This window comes from Ceratosolen solmsi, unplaced genomic scaffold (assembly GCF_000503995.2).
Source record: "Ceratosolen solmsi marchali unplaced genomic scaffold, CerSol_1.0 scaffold33, whole genome shotgun sequence".
Lineage (NCBI taxonomy): Eukaryota > Metazoa > Arthropoda > Insecta > Hymenoptera > Agaonidae > Ceratosolen > Ceratosolen solmsi.
In genome coordinates this window covers 1,995,832-2,017,179 of record NW_011948438.1, presented here as the reverse complement: position 1 = coordinate 2,017,179, position 21,348 = coordinate 1,995,832, and the positions used below count along the sequence as shown (strand labels likewise).

At 29.2% G+C, this 21,348-nt stretch overlaps 3 protein-coding genes across 3 annotated transcripts in view; 2 read left to right on the top strand and 1 right to left on the bottom strand.

Annotated features, from left to right (window-relative positions):
* Positions 1-45: 45 nt before the first annotated feature.
* LOC105365356 (Farnesyl pyrophosphate synthase) lies at positions 46-8,893 on the top strand. Its single transcript, XM_011503494.1, has 7 exons — positions 46-655; positions 6,278-6,440; positions 7,114-7,254; positions 7,356-7,559; positions 7,997-8,161; positions 8,239-8,451; positions 8,692-8,893. The coding sequence occupies exons 1-7, from the start codon at positions 513-515 to the stop codon at positions 8,890-8,892; spliced, it is 1,230 nt and encodes a 409-aa protein (XP_011501796.1). The 5' UTR covers positions 46-512; the 3' UTR covers position 8,893.
* A 381-nt stretch (positions 8,894-9,274) lies between these two features.
* Positions 9,275-11,655, bottom strand: LOC105365400 (probable RNA-binding protein CG14230). Its single transcript, XM_011503543.1, has 8 exons — positions 11,312-11,655; positions 11,074-11,239; positions 10,701-10,974; positions 10,440-10,613; positions 10,140-10,351; positions 9,800-10,053; positions 9,513-9,728; positions 9,275-9,438 (listed from the first exon to the last, which is right to left on the bottom strand). The coding sequence occupies exons 1-8, from the start codon at positions 11,499-11,501 to the stop codon at positions 9,275-9,277; spliced, it is 1,650 nt and encodes a 549-aa protein (XP_011501845.1). The 5' UTR covers positions 11,502-11,655.
* Positions 11,656-12,911: 1,256 nt separating this feature from the next.
* Ggamma30A (guanine nucleotide-binding protein subunit gamma-e) overlaps positions 12,912-21,348 on the top strand; it is a 33,127-nt gene continuing 24,690 nt past the window's right edge. Inside the window, exons 1-2 of the mRNA XM_011503493.1 lie at positions 12,912-13,073; positions 20,499-20,706. Coding sequence (XP_011501795.1) covers positions 20,594-20,706 — 113 coding nt within the window. The 5' untranslated portion in view covers positions 12,912-13,073; positions 20,499-20,593. The remainder of the gene's footprint in view (positions 13,074-20,498; positions 20,707-21,348) is intronic.

Below are 21,348 nucleotides of genomic sequence, written 5' to 3'. Positions count from 1 at the left end.
CAGCTCAGACAAAGCCCCATCTATGTGATAAAATTAGAAACTAAGCGCGTAAAGCAAAGGAGCGCAATAATAATAACAAAGATTGCCGATGGCTGCCACTTACAAAAATAAAATCGTGCATTTATCAACACGGAACGAGAGGCGTATCGTGATACAGGAGCTTTATTAACGAGCCGCCGAGGATGAGCGCCACTCGGTAGGACTTGGACGCGACATGGAAGAGAGCGCGGCCTCGGTGGCAGCTTCGGCCGTGAATCGCTCGTCCGAGTTATAAGGCAAGACTGGTCCGGCGGCTCTCGAGTCTCAGTTTACGAAAGGGGTAGCGCATCCGCGGAGGCACGTAAGCGTGCGAGTGTCGAGCAGCCAGGGAGTTGGTCGTGGTGAGCCTTGGGGAGAAGTGGTCAAGGCGTAAGCCCCGTCGCTCCGAGGGAGAAAGAGAGGTTAAAAGTGAAGCGCCGATAGGGGCTTGCGTACGTGATCGCTGCTGCGTAGGCCGACCTACGGCCAGGATCATGACCTCCAGCGCGCGAAGGTGCTGCTCGTCATTGCTAAGGACGCTCCAGGCGCGGAGCCTCGAGCCGACCCGGCGCACCTTCTCCCACGTCGTCGAGACTACTCCCGTCGCCGTCTATGATCATCTTCAGAGACCACTTCCGTAAGGCTGCCTATATTCTCTTAGTATTATCTCGCTGTTTATTATATTATCGGCCCCCATTCGGGAGCATCGTATCTCTCTCTCTCTCTCTCTCTCTCTCTCTCTCTCTCTCTGATCCTCGTTGTTATTGATTTTCGTGTAGCGGATTATCCCAGCGGTAAGCAAAAAGTTCGTCGCGCGATGGACCGACTAGAGTTTTTTTCTTTTTTTTTTTTATGTTCTATCATCGGTCGTCCGCATATTTATATTTTCATGTGACTTTCATTATTTAGTCACGCTATTGTCAAATCTTCATCGTCAATCGTTATTTTAATTTCTATCTCCGTATTAATCGTACCTTTTGTTTTTTTTCCCTCTCCTATTCCTTTCATTATTCCTTCCATTATTCCTTCCTTTCTTCCTTCCATTTTTCTTTCTTTCTTTGTCTCATACATGTTTCTTATTTTATGTTTACATTGGCATTTTATTATTGACGACGCAACCTTAGCGTAGCATAAAAAGATAAATAGACAAACAAAATCCATTGCCTTCTTTGTTCCATTTAATTAATGATAATACACGTTGGAAGATGATTCGATTAATTGCACAAGTATGTTTTATTTCGCTTAACGAAGTCGTTATTTTCAAGTTTTATCTTTATGCGCGTCATATTCAAACTCCCTAATGATAGAAAGTGTAAATAAAGGAGAAAGTTAATTTTTATTATACAGATCTTTATACGATTGCCGAGAAAAAATATATACAATAGATTATTATTACGTTACGCTTCGGCATTTACTAACACAAAGTATTAAACAAAAGATTTCTATATGTTATTAACGTAGGCATAATGTAATGTAGAGTGAAGCAATTGAATAAATTATTTTTTCGGTATCGATTTAATAATGCATAAGAGTCCCACCGCACATCCTTAAATCTGCCTTCATTTCAACAATTACGTTTTATATAAGATAATAAAAATACTTTTATTAATTAATAATAACATAATTGATTATTGAAATTTGAATCTATTCTAATAGCTTATGCATATCTTATTCTAATTTAACGGAAACATTCAAAAATATACTTTAATGATAATATATATATATATATATATATATAGGAATTGGATTTTTATAATTTTAATAATTTTATACAAAATTTAACATAATATTATACAATTTTCTTTGACCATTTCATTATATATTATGTATAATTAATAACTCACGTACGTATCTGGAATTTTAAAGAGAGGAAAGAAAGTTGAGGGTCGCCATTAAGAGAACTAACTGCTAAAATGTATTTCAAAGCGTTATTCCACTCAGAATTTTAACACAGAAATTTCAAAAATTTTCGACTTTTACAGTTGTACATTGTAGAAAGTACGAAGCGTTCATTCAAGTTCGAATAATGAGTTAACCACTATCTGCTTTAAAACGTCTGGTAATGTTATACACTTATTTGTATTGCATAAAATACATATTTCTAGAGTCATTTCTTACTTTGTTTTATAACAAAGATAATACTACCTTTAAAGTTTATTTATGACATGTTAATTTGCCTTTGTGTGTGAAAGTGGTTACTACGTTTTCAGATAATCTTCAAAAATAAGAGAAGTGAGATTTTTCGTAGAACTGTACCATAATCGATCAACTGGTTATAAAACAATATTTTTTTCTTTTATTTTTCTGTTAGTCGAATTTGGATAAGAATTCAAAACTTTTTTTCTTTTTTTCTTTTTTTCTTTTCTTTTCTTTTTTTTTTTTTTTTTTTTTTTGAATTAAAATATATATATATATATATATAAACTTTAAAGTTTTATCTATTTTTTATTGTAAACTTATTCTTATATTATCATGAACGTGATTATCATAAAAATTTGCTTTTATGCTCGTAATATTAAATATTTAAAATGTTCATAAAACGCCTTGGAGAAAGGAAAAAAATAGAAAAATCTATAATCATAACATCAACAAGAAACATATAATTAACAAAATGAAGTTATTAATAAGCAATCATGACATATCTTATACAAAATAAAAATAATATAAGATTGTTTATAGTTACTTTTTTCATAGCTAACAGAATCATTAAATTAGTCAACATCTATTTGGCTTAATAAAAATTAACTTTAGATTTTCATCCGATAATTACCAGATAAATAGCTGCATTTACAAAACAATTCAATTTTTAATTTCGATGTGCTATTTTAGTTCGTATTTTTTTTTTTTTTTATCTACTCTGTTTGTAAGAAGTTATCTATAAACATTATCAATTTGTCAAATTTGAATAAACAAATTAAAATAAATATACATTAATAAATATCTGTTTTAGTTCTTATACTAAAATAAAGCATTAATAAAATGTGTGTACGCGCGTGTGTATGCAGAGCATTCAAATTTATTATTCTTAATAACCGTTACTCGAACTTTCTATTTTTAACTAATTTAATACTGATATTTAGTTAAACATTTTTAATTCGCATATTATATTAATAAATATGCATAATTATCTCAGTCTTTTTCAAATAGTAACAACGCAAATACAATTACTTTTAACTACTACTGTAAGCCATTTAATGATTGTAAAAATTAAATTCCTAGGGGGTACGTAATAAAATTGAAATAAATACAGTAGATTTATTGATTTTGAATAATGAAGCATAATAATATCAAATAGTTTGTCTAAAATTATAAATTTTAATTTAAAAAAAAAAAAAAAAAAAAAAAAAAAAAAAATTGATGAATTAAATCGATTTAAATTTCAAAAACTTAAATCTAATGTCGTTTTGATCGAAGATGTTCGACACATACGCGCCCGCGCACACACGCGCACACACACACACACATATATATATTTTTAATATCTATGCTGCTTGATTTTACGGACGCACATATAGATGAGCATACGCATGCATATAAATTTATCTCGTGGCATGTGAATGCAACTGACCGAAACGATGATTAGAAAGTGCTTGTGATATGATCACAAACATATATCAATGTTTTATCCGCGAGGAGTCCCATTCGTTCATCATGTGATTACGCGCTTCGAAAAATATTAAGTAGGAATGATGTAGTGAGTGCGACGGTTAATCGAAATTTTACGTATTATATGATTCTATTGCTGATTATCGTTGCAATAAATAGAACGAAGTATTGTCCACTTAAGGCATCGATGCTCAAGTTGTTCAGCGTAAATTTTACGTTCAACTAATGGAGATAAAAATACAGATCTTCCTGTATCTTGTGACGCATGTATCTATTTAGTGAAAATTTTGTTACATTTGTCTTACGAACGATAATTTAATTTTCAATGTTGTGGTAAAAATGTTTCATACGATAATTGGTACAAATGAATTAGTTTACTGCTTGAAACTGTGTTATAAATTAGATATAATGATTAAATTGAAATTCACAGTCCCCGTATTTCAAATAATCTCTATGTAATTTGTGAGAACAATTAAATTAATAAAAAAAACTGATATTACTGAAAGATTTAAATAACACGATTGTAAATTTTTCTTATGCAAAGCCTATTTGGAATTCAAGATCTAATATTAGGCAAAATATTTCTTCAAATTTCATTTAAGAATAATTAAATGTAACGCCGAAAATGTACAATAGTAATTATTTTGTTATTACAATAGTAATTATTATGTTTTTATTTCAAAATTATCATGCACTTTATGATAATAAATGATATTTATCTGTATGTTATATAGTCGACATCTCGACTGTGCATTACATTATTTATTTAATTAAATAATGGCATCTGTATGTAACAGTAGTTGTGTTACTTATATAGTTGTGGAAGAAAAAATATTTTACTAATCATTATTAATTGAATGTTGCGCACGCCTATTTACTCAATTTTCATTTTTAATAAAATAATATAATTATTATAATAAAAAAAAATTTTTTTTCACATGATAAATTTGTATTTCAAAGAACAATAGAGTTATGTTAAAGTCTTTGTTCGTGATATACTTATACAGGTTACATACAAAAACTTAATAAATATAATTCACGTATTTAAAAAAAAAAAAAAAAAAAAAAAAAAAAATAAAAAAAAAAAATAAAAAAAGTTAAAATCCTTATTTTCGCCTATCCCATTAATCAACATATTAGTATAGTTGAGGGATAAAATAGTTGAGGTTTATTATATAAGCGTAAATTAGCCATATACATTAACCATATACATTTTATATTAATAATCATCGTAGCTTGGTATATATTAATTTTAATTTAAATATATAGGACTTCATATTTAAAACATCATTGAAAATTTTATTCGACACTCTTTATATTATTTATCCATGAAGTTACATTTATTCATTTTCATTTTGGGGGAAAAAAAAACAAACACATAATTAATCCAGCTATAGATAAACATAGTCCTTTACATAAATAATAGCATTATTTTATATTATCATATTGGAATATGAAATTTTTTTTTATATTCATCCTAAAATATAGTTATATTTTATAATATGTCTGCCTGATAATGACTCGATAACTTGGACTAATTTTAAATAATTGAATTTTGTTGAATTTTTTCTACATATTATATTGTATTTATTTATGTTTACTAGGGAAAAGAATACTCATTAAATTAATGTAAATTAATTCAGCTTCGCATGCGCAGCACAGATTCTACCTGTTTTCCAAAGATAGAAATAGTAGTGCAGATAACAGTAAGAAAAGTAAATCATAAGCAAATGTATACAGTTATAATAATTCAATGTTTATCTATTCATTGTAAGAACTAAAATAGTTGACGCAACCTTCTCTATTGTCATTATAATGTTTAGACAATTTATATAGTTCCGCACGCGAGCGTCAATTTTAGTTTTGTTGCTTCAATTTGTATCTTCGTTAATTTACCAAATGGACTGTGCAGTACCTTCGCCTTTATCAATAATTGATACGTACGTGCATATATATATATATTTATTTTTTTTTTATTAAATGGATATATTTGTATATCGATACTTATTGCCAGTTATAATTATTGGCCCTCAATAATTATTTTTTATAGTATTTTACTTAACATTTACAATAATATTCATTTTTAAATTTTTGTATTTAACAAGCCATTATGTAAAGATTAACTTGATAGCAGCAAGCGATAATAAAATTTAATAACTCAACTATTAAGAGAGATTTGAATTAATATTATGTATCATCTAATTATGTATTATAATAGCTCTTGTAAGATAAAAAGTCAATTTTTAGCAAATAAAAGCAATTAAAAGAAGAAAAAGAATTAGTAATGATTAATTCTGAATTTTACATTTTATAGTAAATTTAAAGGTAAAAAAAGTAAAAACGCTTTTGTTAAACAAGTCGTTATTATTTCCAAGCAATAGCAATAAATTCGGCATATCTTTTAGCGTCTAATTGTTAAGATCAATGATACGTGCATTTGTTTATTAATGGATCGATGCGGTGTAATAATGATCTAAATTTTTTTTAATCAGTGCCCGCGCAACTACACAATCAATGTATCGACAATGTGCTGGAATTCACACTTTCTAAATCTTCGAGTTCCTCTCCCTAAATAACACTTTCACATTTTTATAATGATGATCCACGCCTGTTAGTGCAATTTTATTAATAATGCATTTTTCTTATTCAACAGAGCGGCCAATGGCCGAAGCGTACACTCGGTGGCGCAAACTAGTTGGGTCACCACAAGGGATGAGAGTCGTGAAATGATGGCACTTTGGCCGGATGTTGTACGGGATCTCACGGATGCTGGACGACACCTAGACATTCCTGATGCAACCAAATGGCTAGCCAAAGTATGACTTTCTTTATATATATATATATATATATATATATATATATATTTTTTTTTTTCACTTTTGCACCAAATTTCTATGTTAGCGATTAGTTCAAAAGCGTGAGATTTTTTCATACTTTAAATATTATCAATATTTTATATTAATTATGTTATAACGGATATAAAAAAATTGAAAATAATGCCCCTTCGCACCCTTATTACTCGAAAATAAAGCTTTAAAGTTTGAAAAATTCTTTCACATATTAGAATTTTTAAGCTTTCGATATTAGAAACTTGATTTATCATTAAAAATTTTCTTAGCCAAGAGCATATGCATTTTTCAGTTTCATCGCAATACTTGATTGGACGGGAAGTGAATGTGCTATATAAACATGTTTTCTATTTATATTCAAGTAAATTGAGACACATATTGCGGCGTTGATTGTTCATAAAATTTACCACCAAAAATATTTATTTTCAGCCCTTTTAATAATTTAATTTATTTACTTCTCAAAAATTAAAAAGTATTTTTAATCTCATGAAGTATGCATGTAGTATTACCGCAAGTGATTTGTTAATAATCTAGGATTTTCTTATGCCTACCATAAATTACTCTGCGATGGATTGTCTCGATTGATTATAATTCATTATTCTATGTAAATATGTGTATTTTTCTTTACTTTTTCCATTAGGTACTGCAATACAATGTTCCAAGTGGTAAGAAAAATCGAGCATTGTCGCTAGTCTATTCGTACAGAAAACTCGCGCCTTCGGATCAATTAACAGAGGAAAATATCAGATTAGCGAGAATTTTGGGATGGTGCGTCGAAATGGTAAATATTCCGATCAATTTTTAATATCATTATTTATAAATTCATATCCTCTTGACAGTCCAAAAGTCGTATATTATATTAATAAACATTCGTGTCTGCAGTTCCAGGCGTATTACCTTGTGTTAGACGATATCATGGATCGGGCACCGTCTCGAAGGGGTCAGCCTTGCTGGTATTTACAGAACAATATTGGTATGTCCGCCATAAACGATGGTATTTTATTGGAGCAAGCGAGTTACCAGTTGCTAAGATTACACTTTAAAGGGAGACCGTGCTACCTCGATCTTATTGAGACTTTCCAGCAGGTGCGAATAGTTTCATCTTCTTATTAATATTATTAAAACAAGTCATTGAGATAGTTCATTTGTGAAAATTGAAAATCAAACGTTCTATTGAATTGTATTTTAAAATTCGTCATCAAACAAGAATGCTTAGTTAGTAAAACCGACCGAGTACTCAATTAGCTTTGATAACAATTCATTGATTAGATGTTTAGAATTGAATCCAATTGTGTCCGATATTCCCATAATAAATGCATGGAATTAAATTCAATTTTCTCTACCGTTAAGTTAAAATTATTAAAGTGACTTTCGATATATCGCTAATATGTTACAACAATTTTTCAATTTATTGTTATTATACAATTGTTTATTGCGATATACATATATATATATATATATATATATATATATATTGCAATCGTATTGAGATTTTTGTTAATTTAAATTACATTCAATTACAGAATACACTGAAAACGGTAATGGGCCAGACATTAGATTCATTGGCAACAAATTTTGGTAAAAAGCCAAATTTTACTCTCTTCACTATGGATCGATATAATTCAATTGTCAAATACAAAACGGCTTATTATTCATTCGTCATGCCAGTTCAGCTCGCTATGTTTTTCGTAAATATCTAAACAATCATTTATTCAATGTTGTTAACGTTTCGACATTAAGCAATTGATTTCTGTTGTTAAACAAGGCTGGAATACAAGATCCAGAAATGCATAGACAAGCTAAAACCATTCTGTTAGAAATGGGACATTTCTTTCAAGTGCAAGACGATTATCTTGATTGTTACGGTGATCCCCAGGTAACTGGCAAACAAGGGACGGACATCCAAGAGGGTAAATGCTCCTGGCTCACTATTGTTGCTTTGCAACGTGCTAGTCCAGCACAAAGAAAAATATTGGAGGTTTGTCGAGAAAATAATATTAGCATTTACGCTTGTAACTCTTTTAACGAAATTGAACGCAAAATAATATTATTAATTAAATAAGACAATTTAAATTTAAAATAATATATCGAAAGTTGTTTATCGATCTTCTTTTTTCATACTGAATTTACTGCATGTTTTTTTTTTTATTTTGTATAAAAATTAATTTTATTAATCGGAATAATTCTATTAACTGATTTTTTTTTTAAATATTTGCAGGAGTGTTATGGTGTTGATGACTTGGAGAAAGTTGCAAAAGTGAAGCAATTATATAATGATTTAGGATTACAATTAACGTATTCTGTTTATGAAGAAGAAAGTTACAATCTCATGAACACTCATATTCAACAAATCTCACGCGGTCTTCCACATGATTTATTCTTTAAACTTTTGGAAAAAATATATCGTAGGGACTCATAAATACAATATAAATATTTTTATATAACAAAAATATATAATTACAAAATATTTTATGCTATTTTATTTACAAAATAAACGTTTTATATTATACAAATATTATATAGTTAATATTTTATTAAATTAGCTTTTTTATATATTTTAATTCATTTTTTCATCATGCCATTATCATTTTTGGCTCTTATATACACTAAAAATGTATTTTTGAAACATTTGCAACGTGATAAGAAAATACGTATGATTATACATGCACGTATGTTTTTTACACTTATAAGCATGAATATATGTATGCATATGTAATACAAAAAAAGAAACATAAACCCGCAACATGTTTGTACGTTAATTATTGACAAAAATGTAAAAAATATATACTGTATTATTTTTTTTATTTACTTTTTTGTGCTCTGCGTATTTTTTTTCTATTCCAAGGAATAGACTTTTTCAAATTTTTACGAATTTTAGAACGTACGATTTCTTTTAATTTACGTCTTGTATTCTTAAATACATCTTCTTTATGAGCTGATTGATTTTTAAAAAAATTTTTGGCTTCTAAAATACAAATGTAAAATAAAATGTATTTTTGAAACAAAAAATAAATAGCTTATTAAGATATCTTTACTTACCAGAAAAACGAGGATCATTATCATAGAAAAATAGCCTATCATTTTGTACATTAAATTCAAGAGATTTTGTTGATTTTGGTAATGTACCTTTGTTTTCTTCACTTATTTCTTCCTCATCTTCAGTGTCAGAAGAATCATATTTCATTTTTTTAGTATTATGATTAAAATTAAATTTTATGGTTTCTTCCACTTCGCTGTTAATTTCGTTCTTATTGTCTTGATAAAAATAAACAAATTTTATTATTAATTTATATTATAATAATAATAAAGATAAAATTAAATTATACCAGTATTTGGGACAGTACGACCAAAAGTTTGTAATAAACTAAATTGTTCATTTTTATTTAAGCTGGTAATTAAATTCTGAGATACATCATAGAATATTTCATTAGATACTGGAACAGGAATATCTGCTTTTATTTCAGTGTCTTTTATTTTTTCTTTCTTTTTAACAGTTTTGTCACACTTTGACTTTTCAGTAATTATTTCATAATCTTGATGATTACTTGCGGTAGGATCATACCTCACCATTCGAATCTTTCTGAAATAATATAATGCACCGATAATAATGCACCGATACTTAATAATAAAATTGTTTATTCGTTATTTAACAAAAGTATTATGTACTTTTTGGCTGTATCCTGATGATCTGTTGTTTCAATCGATTGCCCCGAAACATTTCCAAAACTATCACGTTGCCATTCCTTATCATTCAATTCACTTTGATTATCTTTATTTTCACCTTTCATTTCATTAATTTTATCATCGTCATCATCTATAAAACGCTCATCAAGAACAAATCTTTTATCATTGCCAATGTGTGTTTGTAATTTATGTAACTAAAATAACAATTCAGTATATAGAGTAAATCAATAATAATAAATTAACCATTTTTTATTAATGCAATAATACAACTGAATTACTAACTTTGTATTTTAAATTGGCTTTGGCGTCAAGCTCATCTTCATTCCATTCGTAATTTTCTTGATCTTCGTCATCACTGTTGAAAAGAGTACTTTTTTTATGTAAAGTTTTTTGCTCAGAATTTTGAATTTCTAAATTATCATTAAATATAATTTTTTTATTTGAATTTTTATTATCCTAAAGCATTATTAAAGTTATAAATATTTTAATATCTTTAGAATTAATTTCGTAATGTCAGTATTAAAAATATTAAATTTTATTTACCACAAATTTCAAACTATTATGTATTGCTTGCTTTTGCATTTTAAATGCCTGTTTTTTTTTTGTCAATGACATTATTCTTTGTTTATCGGATTCATTTACATTTACATTCTGGCTAGTACTAGCGCTTAATGTATTATCAATGTCGATTGAATCATTGGATATTACACTTCTCTTTCTTTTCTTTGGCTCTAAATTTTTAAAAGATCTTTTGTTTGATATCTCTTGTATTTTTGAGTCATCGCTTCGATCTTCAATTTCTTCATAATTTTTCAATCTACCTTTGTTTTCTTTGATTTTAAACTTATTTGAAGGTAAATCGGAATCAGGAAAGTTTTGATATTTAGTTTTTGAAGTAATGCGAATATCATTAAAAGAATCAGTTTTAGCATCATAAGTTTGATTACTTTGCACTATAGAATGATTCTTGCTCAATTGATCTTCATTTCTTTCTCTTTTTAATCGCTCCAAAAAACTTTCTTTCGCTAATTCCACGCTTATTTGAAATCCATCGAGGACTTTATCGTTCAATTCTCTAAAACCTAAATTATTTATAAAATTAATAAAGAGCTTTTAATATAATTATTAATTGCATGTTTCTGGAGAGAACTTACACGTTTGTAAATTTTGATCGGTACTGCATATATTAACAAAAGCAAATTTCTTCGTGCTTTCGTCAATATTTGTCTTTTCTTTTAAATCGATATTGTTTATAATTACATAATCTTTAAGTAATTTTTCAATCTTCTCATTATTTATATTTAAAGGTAAGTTTTTTAAGATTAATCTGTGATTCTTTTCCATTTTATATTCTCAGTGCTAATTCGAGACCTTAAGTAATATTATATGCACTAAATTTGTACACACATTTTCTTTACGCATAAACGAATATAAAAGTCACTAAATATCACATACGGTTCTTTAAGATTTATAATCACAATGTACATGCGCAAGGAATGAATATTATATTGTAGGTTATAAATACTCTTGAGTTTGCATCCAAACGGCACATGTGCGCGCATCCATACGCATATGTATATATATATATATATATATATACAAACACATGCACAGGTGCTTAGGCGCTGATTCGCATTTAATATGTAATCCTACTTACCAGCTGCTAATAAACGTATAATTATTTTAAATACCCGACAACTATATATTAAATACATCTTATAATTACATTATTAATTATCGTGTTTCGAATTATATCTAATGGTAAAAATTGCCATATTCTTAATGCATAAATTTTAGCGAATATTCAGACATCACAGCATATTTCGTAATCACGATGCTCTTGTTCATTGGCCACGTTAATGGACTGCACTTGTACGACAAACGAGAGGAGAAAATATTAAAGCCCCACTCGCCTATTTTTTTTTTTGTTAACTTCCTTGAACAAGTTTAAACCGCGCGCTCTTGTCAAACAAGTAATGACTACGAGTAATGAATAGCTTTTGACATTGCGATGGATTATCCTTCAGCGACGAGGTGCGCTGATTCCAATGCTTTACACTTTGTATTTAGTATCTACATGTGTGTATATATATATATATATGTGTGTGTGTGTGTGTGTGTGTGTGTGTGTGTGTATACACATACATACATATAAATATACATTTGTAATATGTATTTAATACATAATCGCATAATTATGCATGTCCATCAATTGCGTGGATGCGTGGAAACGCGTTTGTTAAATGCTTTTTCAAAGTGCAGAGCCTTGTAATGCCTATGGTTTCGATGCTCTATTTATATGTCAATGCTCACATATTTATCATTATCGTTTATCATATACAAAATAAGAAAAGGCTAAAAATTTTATGTGAATTTCCAAAACTAAGCATTTGATCTTTAATTAAATTTTAATTTAACGTTGAAAGAATTAGTACTATTCCGTATAATGTTTTTTTTTTTTTTGAAATTTCTGTTGCTCTTTTATTTTATAATAATTGACTGTTGCATAATTATTAATTTCACGTATTAATATTTACGTATTGAGCGTAAGGAAGAGTTTATTTAAGATGTTAAAATACTGGCCACCTAATTCAATTTCACGATCACGAAGCTCTAAGCTTTAATGGTAATAGATGTATAGAAAATTATGGTATCGTTAGGTAGGCTCAAGCTTAATTCAATTTTCCAGCGCTGCAGGGTTTCCGTAAACGAATTGTGAAACCTTCTAAGAGTCAAGTTGCCTCAGAGATACTTTGACTCGCACGAAAGTAAGCTGTAGTGTCAGTACGCTTGCACTCGAATTGCAGAGAAAACGTATTAAAAAGGACATTTGCCAAAAAGACGCGTTCAAAGATATATTTCATACGATATTGGCAATTTGCGTGGCTTTGTGCGGCAATAGCAGTCTCCAGAAAGGTAATTCTTATAATATTTCTCGAAATAAAAGCGGTTTCGACAATAGGCTTTTGTATTGTTTGATGCTTTAAGTTATATTGAAAACATAAGAAATAATTGGAACACTGGCTACATTCAGATTTACGAGTAAGATTTAAATATTATTTAGATTATTTAGATCGGCGTACAAGCATAGTTTTAAATTACATTCTCTAAAGTACAATTGTACAAATCTAATCTTACAACAATTAAATAATGCTATTTTTCTATTTCATTAAAAATTAGAATAAAAGTTTTTAATCTCATTTTAATTTAACGACTTTAGATGCCCTCTAATTGCACTCGAATCGCTTTTGTAATTTCATGCAAATAGTTTAATATAGAATGAACCGCGGATGAACGTCGAAGTTGATTAAAGTCGAAGAAAAAAAACATCCTTTACGCGCATATAAAAAGTAAGGTAATACATTATAGATTAATTTTATACGAAAAATTATGAAAATAAATTAACATCGTCAATTTACGTGTGAAGAGAGAGAGAGAGAGAGAGAGAGAGAGAGAGAGAAAACCAAAACATAAGAAAGCTCATAAATTAATAAGAAAAGCTATAATAAACGTCTTCAACGTTAATTCCATCATTATACGCAAACGTACCTTTCCGATGCAATCAGAATCGACGCTACTTTTACTCGGTTGTTATGTAGCTTGTTATTTAAGCGGATTGATTGGTTTGCTACGAAATTGTACAATACCACCAGTACAAAAGGAATCTGGTAGAAGAACCGCGAATGGGAAAAAAAAAGGCTGAAAGATAGTTGAAACCGCATACCGAGATCGAGGACGACATGAAGCCGGAAGCTGCAGCTTATTCCATTGCGGTTTAGTTGCAATCAAATGTAAAATGCTTAAAAAAAGAGAGAAGTACTAGATTTTACAATTTATAAAATGCGCGCACAAGACAATAATAGACGATACGTTGTAAATAAAAAAATTTCCTATGCACGAAAAACATTTATGGCAATAGACTTTTCCATTCAATTGAACAGTCACTTATTATTTCAAGAACCTTTTATATAAGACAACAATTTATTATTACAATATTATATGTAAATGTATTTTTAATACAATAATGACGCTCTAAGGATAAAATAACCGTATTCATATATTGAAAACGATAGTTTTAATTGATTTCTTCCTTTCTAAATTTGAAGAAAAAAATAAAAAAAAAAAATAATAAAAAAAACCTTTTCTCTTAATCATATCCTACATTAAATGCAACAAACAATAATAGAATAATAGCAATTTCATTATAAAATTATTTCAATACTTCTTTCTGCTATATGTCTATTTTTCACAATAAGTAATAGTATTTAAATTTTCAACAAGTTGTTTTTCATTCTAATATAAAATAAGAAAATTAATTATAAACTATCAAACAATATATAAACTACGAAAATTTCATTTTTTTTAATTCGATATCTAAAATATTCATTATTACACATAATATTAAATCAAAAAACAAAAACAAACAAATAAAAAAAAAATATATATATATATACGAAGAAGTTAAAAAAATCAAAATTGCTTGTTTGCTATTTATAATAAAATAACTAATGGATGGGTTATGATACACGATAGAATAAATAAATTATGGAAAAAAATATATTATTATATTTTTATTGAAATGCAATTGAGATGAAAATGAATTAATGAAGGTCAATTAGGAGATACAAAATTTTAGGAATGATGATCTGAGATTTGTAAATGAAAATATAATTAAGAAATTAATTAACGTGAAGATAGAAAAAAAAAATTCAAGAAAATTAATACATATCGAAGAAAGTCTAAAAAATATATAAATCATGTTAGATAATTAATTAATTAATGCTCAGAATAACGAAAGAACCTTCTTTTATAAATTTTTCTGTATCAATTTTGGATAGTTTTATTGTAAATCTAATGGAATTGGACAATATTTTTATTTTTTGAATAGTTTTTTAGATAATTGAATGATAGATAAAAATTAAATATGTAATGCTTAAACAAGAATAAAAGATATTTAAAAGGATTTAGTAAAACAGACGTAATAAATACCAAATACAGGATTAAATGAAAAATTCGACAGAACAATAAAACAAATTGTAATCGAACTAAAATATTTAGTGAATAAATAATTAACGTTAAAATGTAAGGGTAAAATAATTATAATGTTATTGTGGTGTTTAACATATATATATATATATATATATATATATATATATATATATATGTTAAAAGCATAAAAAATATTAGAGAAATTATAATTATAAATAATATTAAGAAACAGAGAATATAAACTGATTTAAAAATTAAAGCATGAAATCATAAAAATGTATAAACAATACAATTTTTCTATAGGACTAGAAAGAAATATGCATTTTGCACATATTACGTTATAAGTAGATTTTGACTATATAACAACAATGTATAATAAACTGAAATTTAAATTAATTTTAGTGATAATTACCTAAACTAAAAAATAACGAACGAAGATAAGAAAGATTTTGATTAAAAATTTTCTTTTAAAGTTTCAGATTGAATATATTATTATTAGAATAAATTACTTATATATTTAAACATATTAATCTATAATTAGCGTTAATAATATTCAACATTTTTTTAAATATATCTTATATATATATATATATATATATATATATATATATTTGGATATAATAAAAAAGGGTAGTTGTAGTAGTTTATGGGATATAATAATAATGCAATGGCTTAAATGTAAACCAATTTAATGATTTATTTTACTATTTGTTTTCACCTATATTAAGAATTTTCAAATTAACTGATCAAATAATAAAAAAAATCTCTCATTATTTTATAGTTTTTATCGAATGCATATAAAACATTTGGTAATTTTTCATTTAATTAAATTTTTCAATATTATTTTTTTATATACAAATAAGATTAAGTAAAAAATAAGTTTTTAATATTCTTCATTATTCTACAGAGTACATTATATTATTTTTCGATTTACGTAATTTTATTATCTTTATGATACTGTGTAGAGCATCGAATAATTTGTTTCTATAATATTATATAATGGCGAATAATCAATGATCTGTTTATTTTTCTTAACTTTATGATTTATTTTTCTTTCTTTCGTCATTATCCAATGATAATTCTAAAGAAAGAAGTGTAAAATTTAGAAAAGTATAGAATTCATTTTCAGCGTTAAGAAATTGTCTGTTACCAAGTGATGAATTTTAATAGAAATCGTATGCTAAATTAAAATTGTATTAAACATCTATATATATATATATATATATATATATATATATAAAGAAAATATATTTTAAAAATGTTTGAGAAATTTCTATTATTCAGAAATAAAATAAGAAATAAAATGATGTGGTATAACCTAGTTTAATTGTAATACATTATCGGTTCTAAATAATTCTTAAGAAAATATTGACATACGTAGGTATTTCAAACTAACAGTGAAGTGTTATTAAATTAGATATATTGTATACGTTTTAAATATATGCGTATACATGTATATTTCAAATATTAAATTTGTAAGGATTTTTTGTCTCAAAATAGTTTGGCTTACGACGAGCCGTAATTAAAAAGAGGTTTATTAATTCACATTTTTACATATTAATATTTCTTTATTAACAAATGATTAAGTGTTTATGTACGCGTGTGTTTCAATAGCCAATATAATAATCTACGTATATTTAAACATTACGCTGAAAAATGAGGTATAACGGATTCCAAGAATTGTACAATTATTTACAATTATTTGTTTTAATATAATAATTAATTAAAAGACATATTATTTTGTTTTATAAACTGTATTATTTATGTCTATTAATGATGCTTTTATCGTAATAGATCAACGTGAATCTAAATATTTGTCGTTATACTAATGTAATAGAATTAACTTTTAATTTTAGATTTTTAATTAGAATTAATTTTCTATTAACAGTTTTTAAATTGACGAGTAGTTAACAACGATTTATAAAATCTATAACACTCAACAATGTTGAGAAAAATGCATTTAATTATAATTCTGACCATTTAATCATTCATAACAAGACATAATTTTATTATTACCTTTATTCAATTTGGCCTTGAATCACGTTGCGAGCATCTATCTATATTTTATGTATAAGCTTTTGTAGATAAGCATGAATCAATCGAACGTTCTAAGGAAGTTTTATTTAAAATCACAGAAATTTTTATTGAAATGAGAGAAAAATAGATTTCGAAGCGAGCGAGCACAACGAAATATAAAGCAATTAGTAATTGAAACTGAATAAAGTCTTTGCTCAAGATATTTGTGATAATAGAGGAATTTTACGAGAATTTTGAATAATTGAAATTAGTTTTTGAAAATTATGAAAATACAAATTAATAAATAATTGTGCAATATTTCAGAAATTGCATTACTTTAACTTATAGAAAGTAATTAATAAAATTAAATAAATGACAAGTGAAATAAAATAGAATATATATAAAATATATCCGATATTGCGAAGGTAATTAAGTTACAGGGATTAATATAAATATAGAACGTAACAATTGAAACATAAAATTATGTAAGATTTATTAAGAAGAACAAGGATAAGAAAATGATGTTTAAGGGTGCTATAACAATATCTCAAAATTATTAAAAATAAGTAACAAAAACGTTTTTTAATATTGATAAATTAATGCTTAACGTATTCTTTACTGAATTCACTTACTCATTGTTGTTTAAACCTTTTTTTTTTTTTTTTTACATTATATGAATGAAGAGTGTTTCAATTAATCTTTTAGTATTAAAATATAAATAACACAATAATATATATATATATATATATATATATATATATATATAATATTGTTAATAAATATTTTTCGTTGAATATATTTTCGTTATTTGTATTTTTGGATTTATTATTTGTAGTTTTGTAATAGTTGCTTAAAATAGATTTCTGTAGATACGTTTATTATAGATCTTTTGAATTTCTGTATAAAATAAAATGTATATGATCATTATTCATTTTAATTAATAATTAAATGTATAAACGGATTACCATGCAATTGGAGATATCTGAATTTATTCGGCTTTTTCACAATATATTATAATTTTTTGAATTTTGACAAACACTTTGTATGTTATTAGTTTAGGAATTTTTAAAAATATTTTTTATCTTTATATAGAGGGTTACTTTTTCATAATTGGGGGGCGCTTCAAGCTGTAATGAGCAATTAACTTCAATTTTCAATGATCTTGCGATAGAACGAATATAATTGAAGATATATAAAGTGCGTATCCTTAGAAAGTTGAGGCGTTGTTATGGTTTTTATGAATTCTTGTGCATATATAATGAAATATAAAATTGTTTTCGTCAATATTATTTAAATAATTTTAATGGTAATTAGAATTTGCATTTTCGATTTCACAGTTTATATTTTCCTTAAACGCTTATATAACTTGAAGACATTCAATTCCACAAGATTTTAAAATCTATTTATATGTGTACTTGAATTGAAATTAAAATCAAATTAATGAATGAACATGTAAGTTTTTATAATATTTTCAAATATTATAATTCAAACTCTAACAGTATTTTGATTGATTAGACTAGGTGAGAATTTCTAATACACTTTATACTATTTTCAATTGATTTTATTTGTATTAATAAATCATGCGTTTATAATTTATGACATTGCACTTGTATAAGAACTTTTTAGTTGTAACAATTTTTAACTTTCTCAATGATCTAAATTTTATTTATTTCCTTAACAAATGCATTTATTTTGTTTTTCTTATAATTTCATTAAAAGTGTCTTTTACCATTCACTAATAATTAACAATTTTCATTTCTACATTTATAGTCTTAAATTCTCAATGTTTTTGAGCTTATAATTACGTCTACGAAGCGACTTACGAAGTGAATTACCGACATCTATTTATCTAAATTGTTATCCTAAGAGCTTTTTCATTTCATTGTATATTTTCAAATCTTACAATCTTCATAACAGTTATCTTATTTATTAATCACGATTATCCCTTATTACCGATTCTAGTATTGCTATACTTTACATCGTACCTTATGGCGTTTCCTTCCCTTAAATATTCTTAATATCAGGTAATTGTATATTTGGTCAAATGCACGTATTGAATATACATTTCCCATATAAAAAAAATTAATTGTCATATATTTCATTCATTATACACTTTGTCCGCTCATATTTTTTGTGTGTGTGTTTTTTTTTGTTTTTAATATTTTTTAATTATTTGCAACGATATATTTTCATTCTTACGTGCACAAAAATTTTTCTCATTGTCAACCAACTGCTAATATTTATTACAGACATCCTTAATTTATTCGCAAAGCGTTTACATTTTTGCCGAACGTAGGCTGTAACAATACCGTTTCTTAATTCCGTCACGTTTCTCAGATTTTTTTTTCTTTTATAAAAATTAAAGTGGAAACTATAAGATTCAATTAGCCAACGAGTCAGTCAATTTATTAAAGAATTTTCGAAGGTTACATCGTAAAACGTATCCTGTAATCTCACGAAAGAAAAAATTAATGTCAATCTTTCGAGTTTATCGTAAAGAATTTTTTCTTTTCACGCTTCGACTTTAAAACATAACGCTTCGTAGCATCTTATTCTTACATTTAACCCGTTTTTAACGAATAGTTTTTCTTTTTTTTTTTTTTTTTTTTTGGGAAAATTTGATTTGAATCGAATTACGTATGCTTGTGTAAGTTTGTGCGGTATTATGCGGTGGCAAAAGCGCGAAAGATGGCAGATTGCAATTTACGCGAGGCCGGAATCGTCGTTGTAGTATCACGGGATTGCGACGTTATCGCTCGACGTCCGAATCTGAAAAGTTCAAAGTTGTAGGATTACGAGCAATAGAGAGGTTGTCGGACAAAGCGAGTAAGTAGAAAATCGACGGTCGGTTGTCGGTCGGTGGTGAGTCGGTGGTGGGTCGGTGGCGGGTCGGTGGTGGGTTTATGGTGGGTTGATGGTGGTGGGTTGATGGTCAGTCGATGGTCGGTCGATGGTCGGTCGGGGGTCGATTGGTGGTCGGTGGGCCCGAAGCTGCCCTCTGCAGATCGAAGTATTTAGCATCGATAGGAGGCGGGGGGGGGGCCGAGACGTCGGGACCTTGAGCACGAGCCGCGGGTCGTGGATCGCGAAGACGGCGGTGGCGTCGGCGTCGACGACAGCGGCGGTGGCGGCGGTGGCAGCGGCCGAGGCGCTGATCGGGCCGAGAGTCCGTAAGCGGCCAGGGCGTAAAGAGCCGCGCACGTAGGCGCGCGTAGGTGCGCGGTGCCGAGGCTCTGGCACTTGTGGCGTCGGCCGCCCGCGCGCACCTTTAATCGCGCACGTCGTCGGTCGCTCGCTCCGCCTAGGCCGCGAATTATTGATTTTCTCCTCTCTCAGGCGCAAGCGCTCGTGGCTCCCGGCGGCGGCGTCGGCGGCGGCGGCGACGGCGACGGCGACGGCGGCGTCGACTCACGGGGGGTGCGGCTGTAACCATGGATCCCAGTGTACTCGCCAACATGGACAAGGACGCATTGAGGAAGCAGATCGAGAACATGAAGTACCAGGCCAACATGGACCGATGGCCCCTCTCCAAGAGCATCGCCGCGTGAGTATTCGAGCGGGCCCGCCGACCGGGGCCCCCGTACTTACTCGCCACCGCACCCCTCGCCCACCCGCCCCCACCTAACATTCCCACCCGTACCCACCCACCCCCTACCTACCCAACAACTCTCCCCTGTCACTCCCTCGCCTCCCTCACGCTTACCGACAACGAGCGAGCGTTGGCTTTTCATTTAACGCGGGATGACGACGAGGACGACGACGACGACGACGACGACTACGACGACGACGACGACTACGACGACGAGGACGACGAGGACGACGAGGAAGACGAGGACGACGACAACGACGACGACAACGACAACAACGATATATATGACGACGACGACGACGACGACGACGACAAGAACGACGACGACGACGACGACGACAACGACGACCATTCGCTTCTCTCCCGTGCCAGCCTCCATGTTTCTCGCCTTGTGGCTCAGCGGAGAAGAGCGCCGTTCTCGATGGCTGGGAGGACGCTTGGCTAAGTAGCGCGAAGCGGGGGAGGTGGCGACGGCTGACACATGTTGACGGGGCGTTCGATAGTAAGGCGCGGGCCAAGTGTGCCTTCGGCCTTATGAATCGGGGCCTCGAGGGAGGCCGCTTGGTCAGCCGCTGGTTCGCCGCCTCTTTCCCCTTC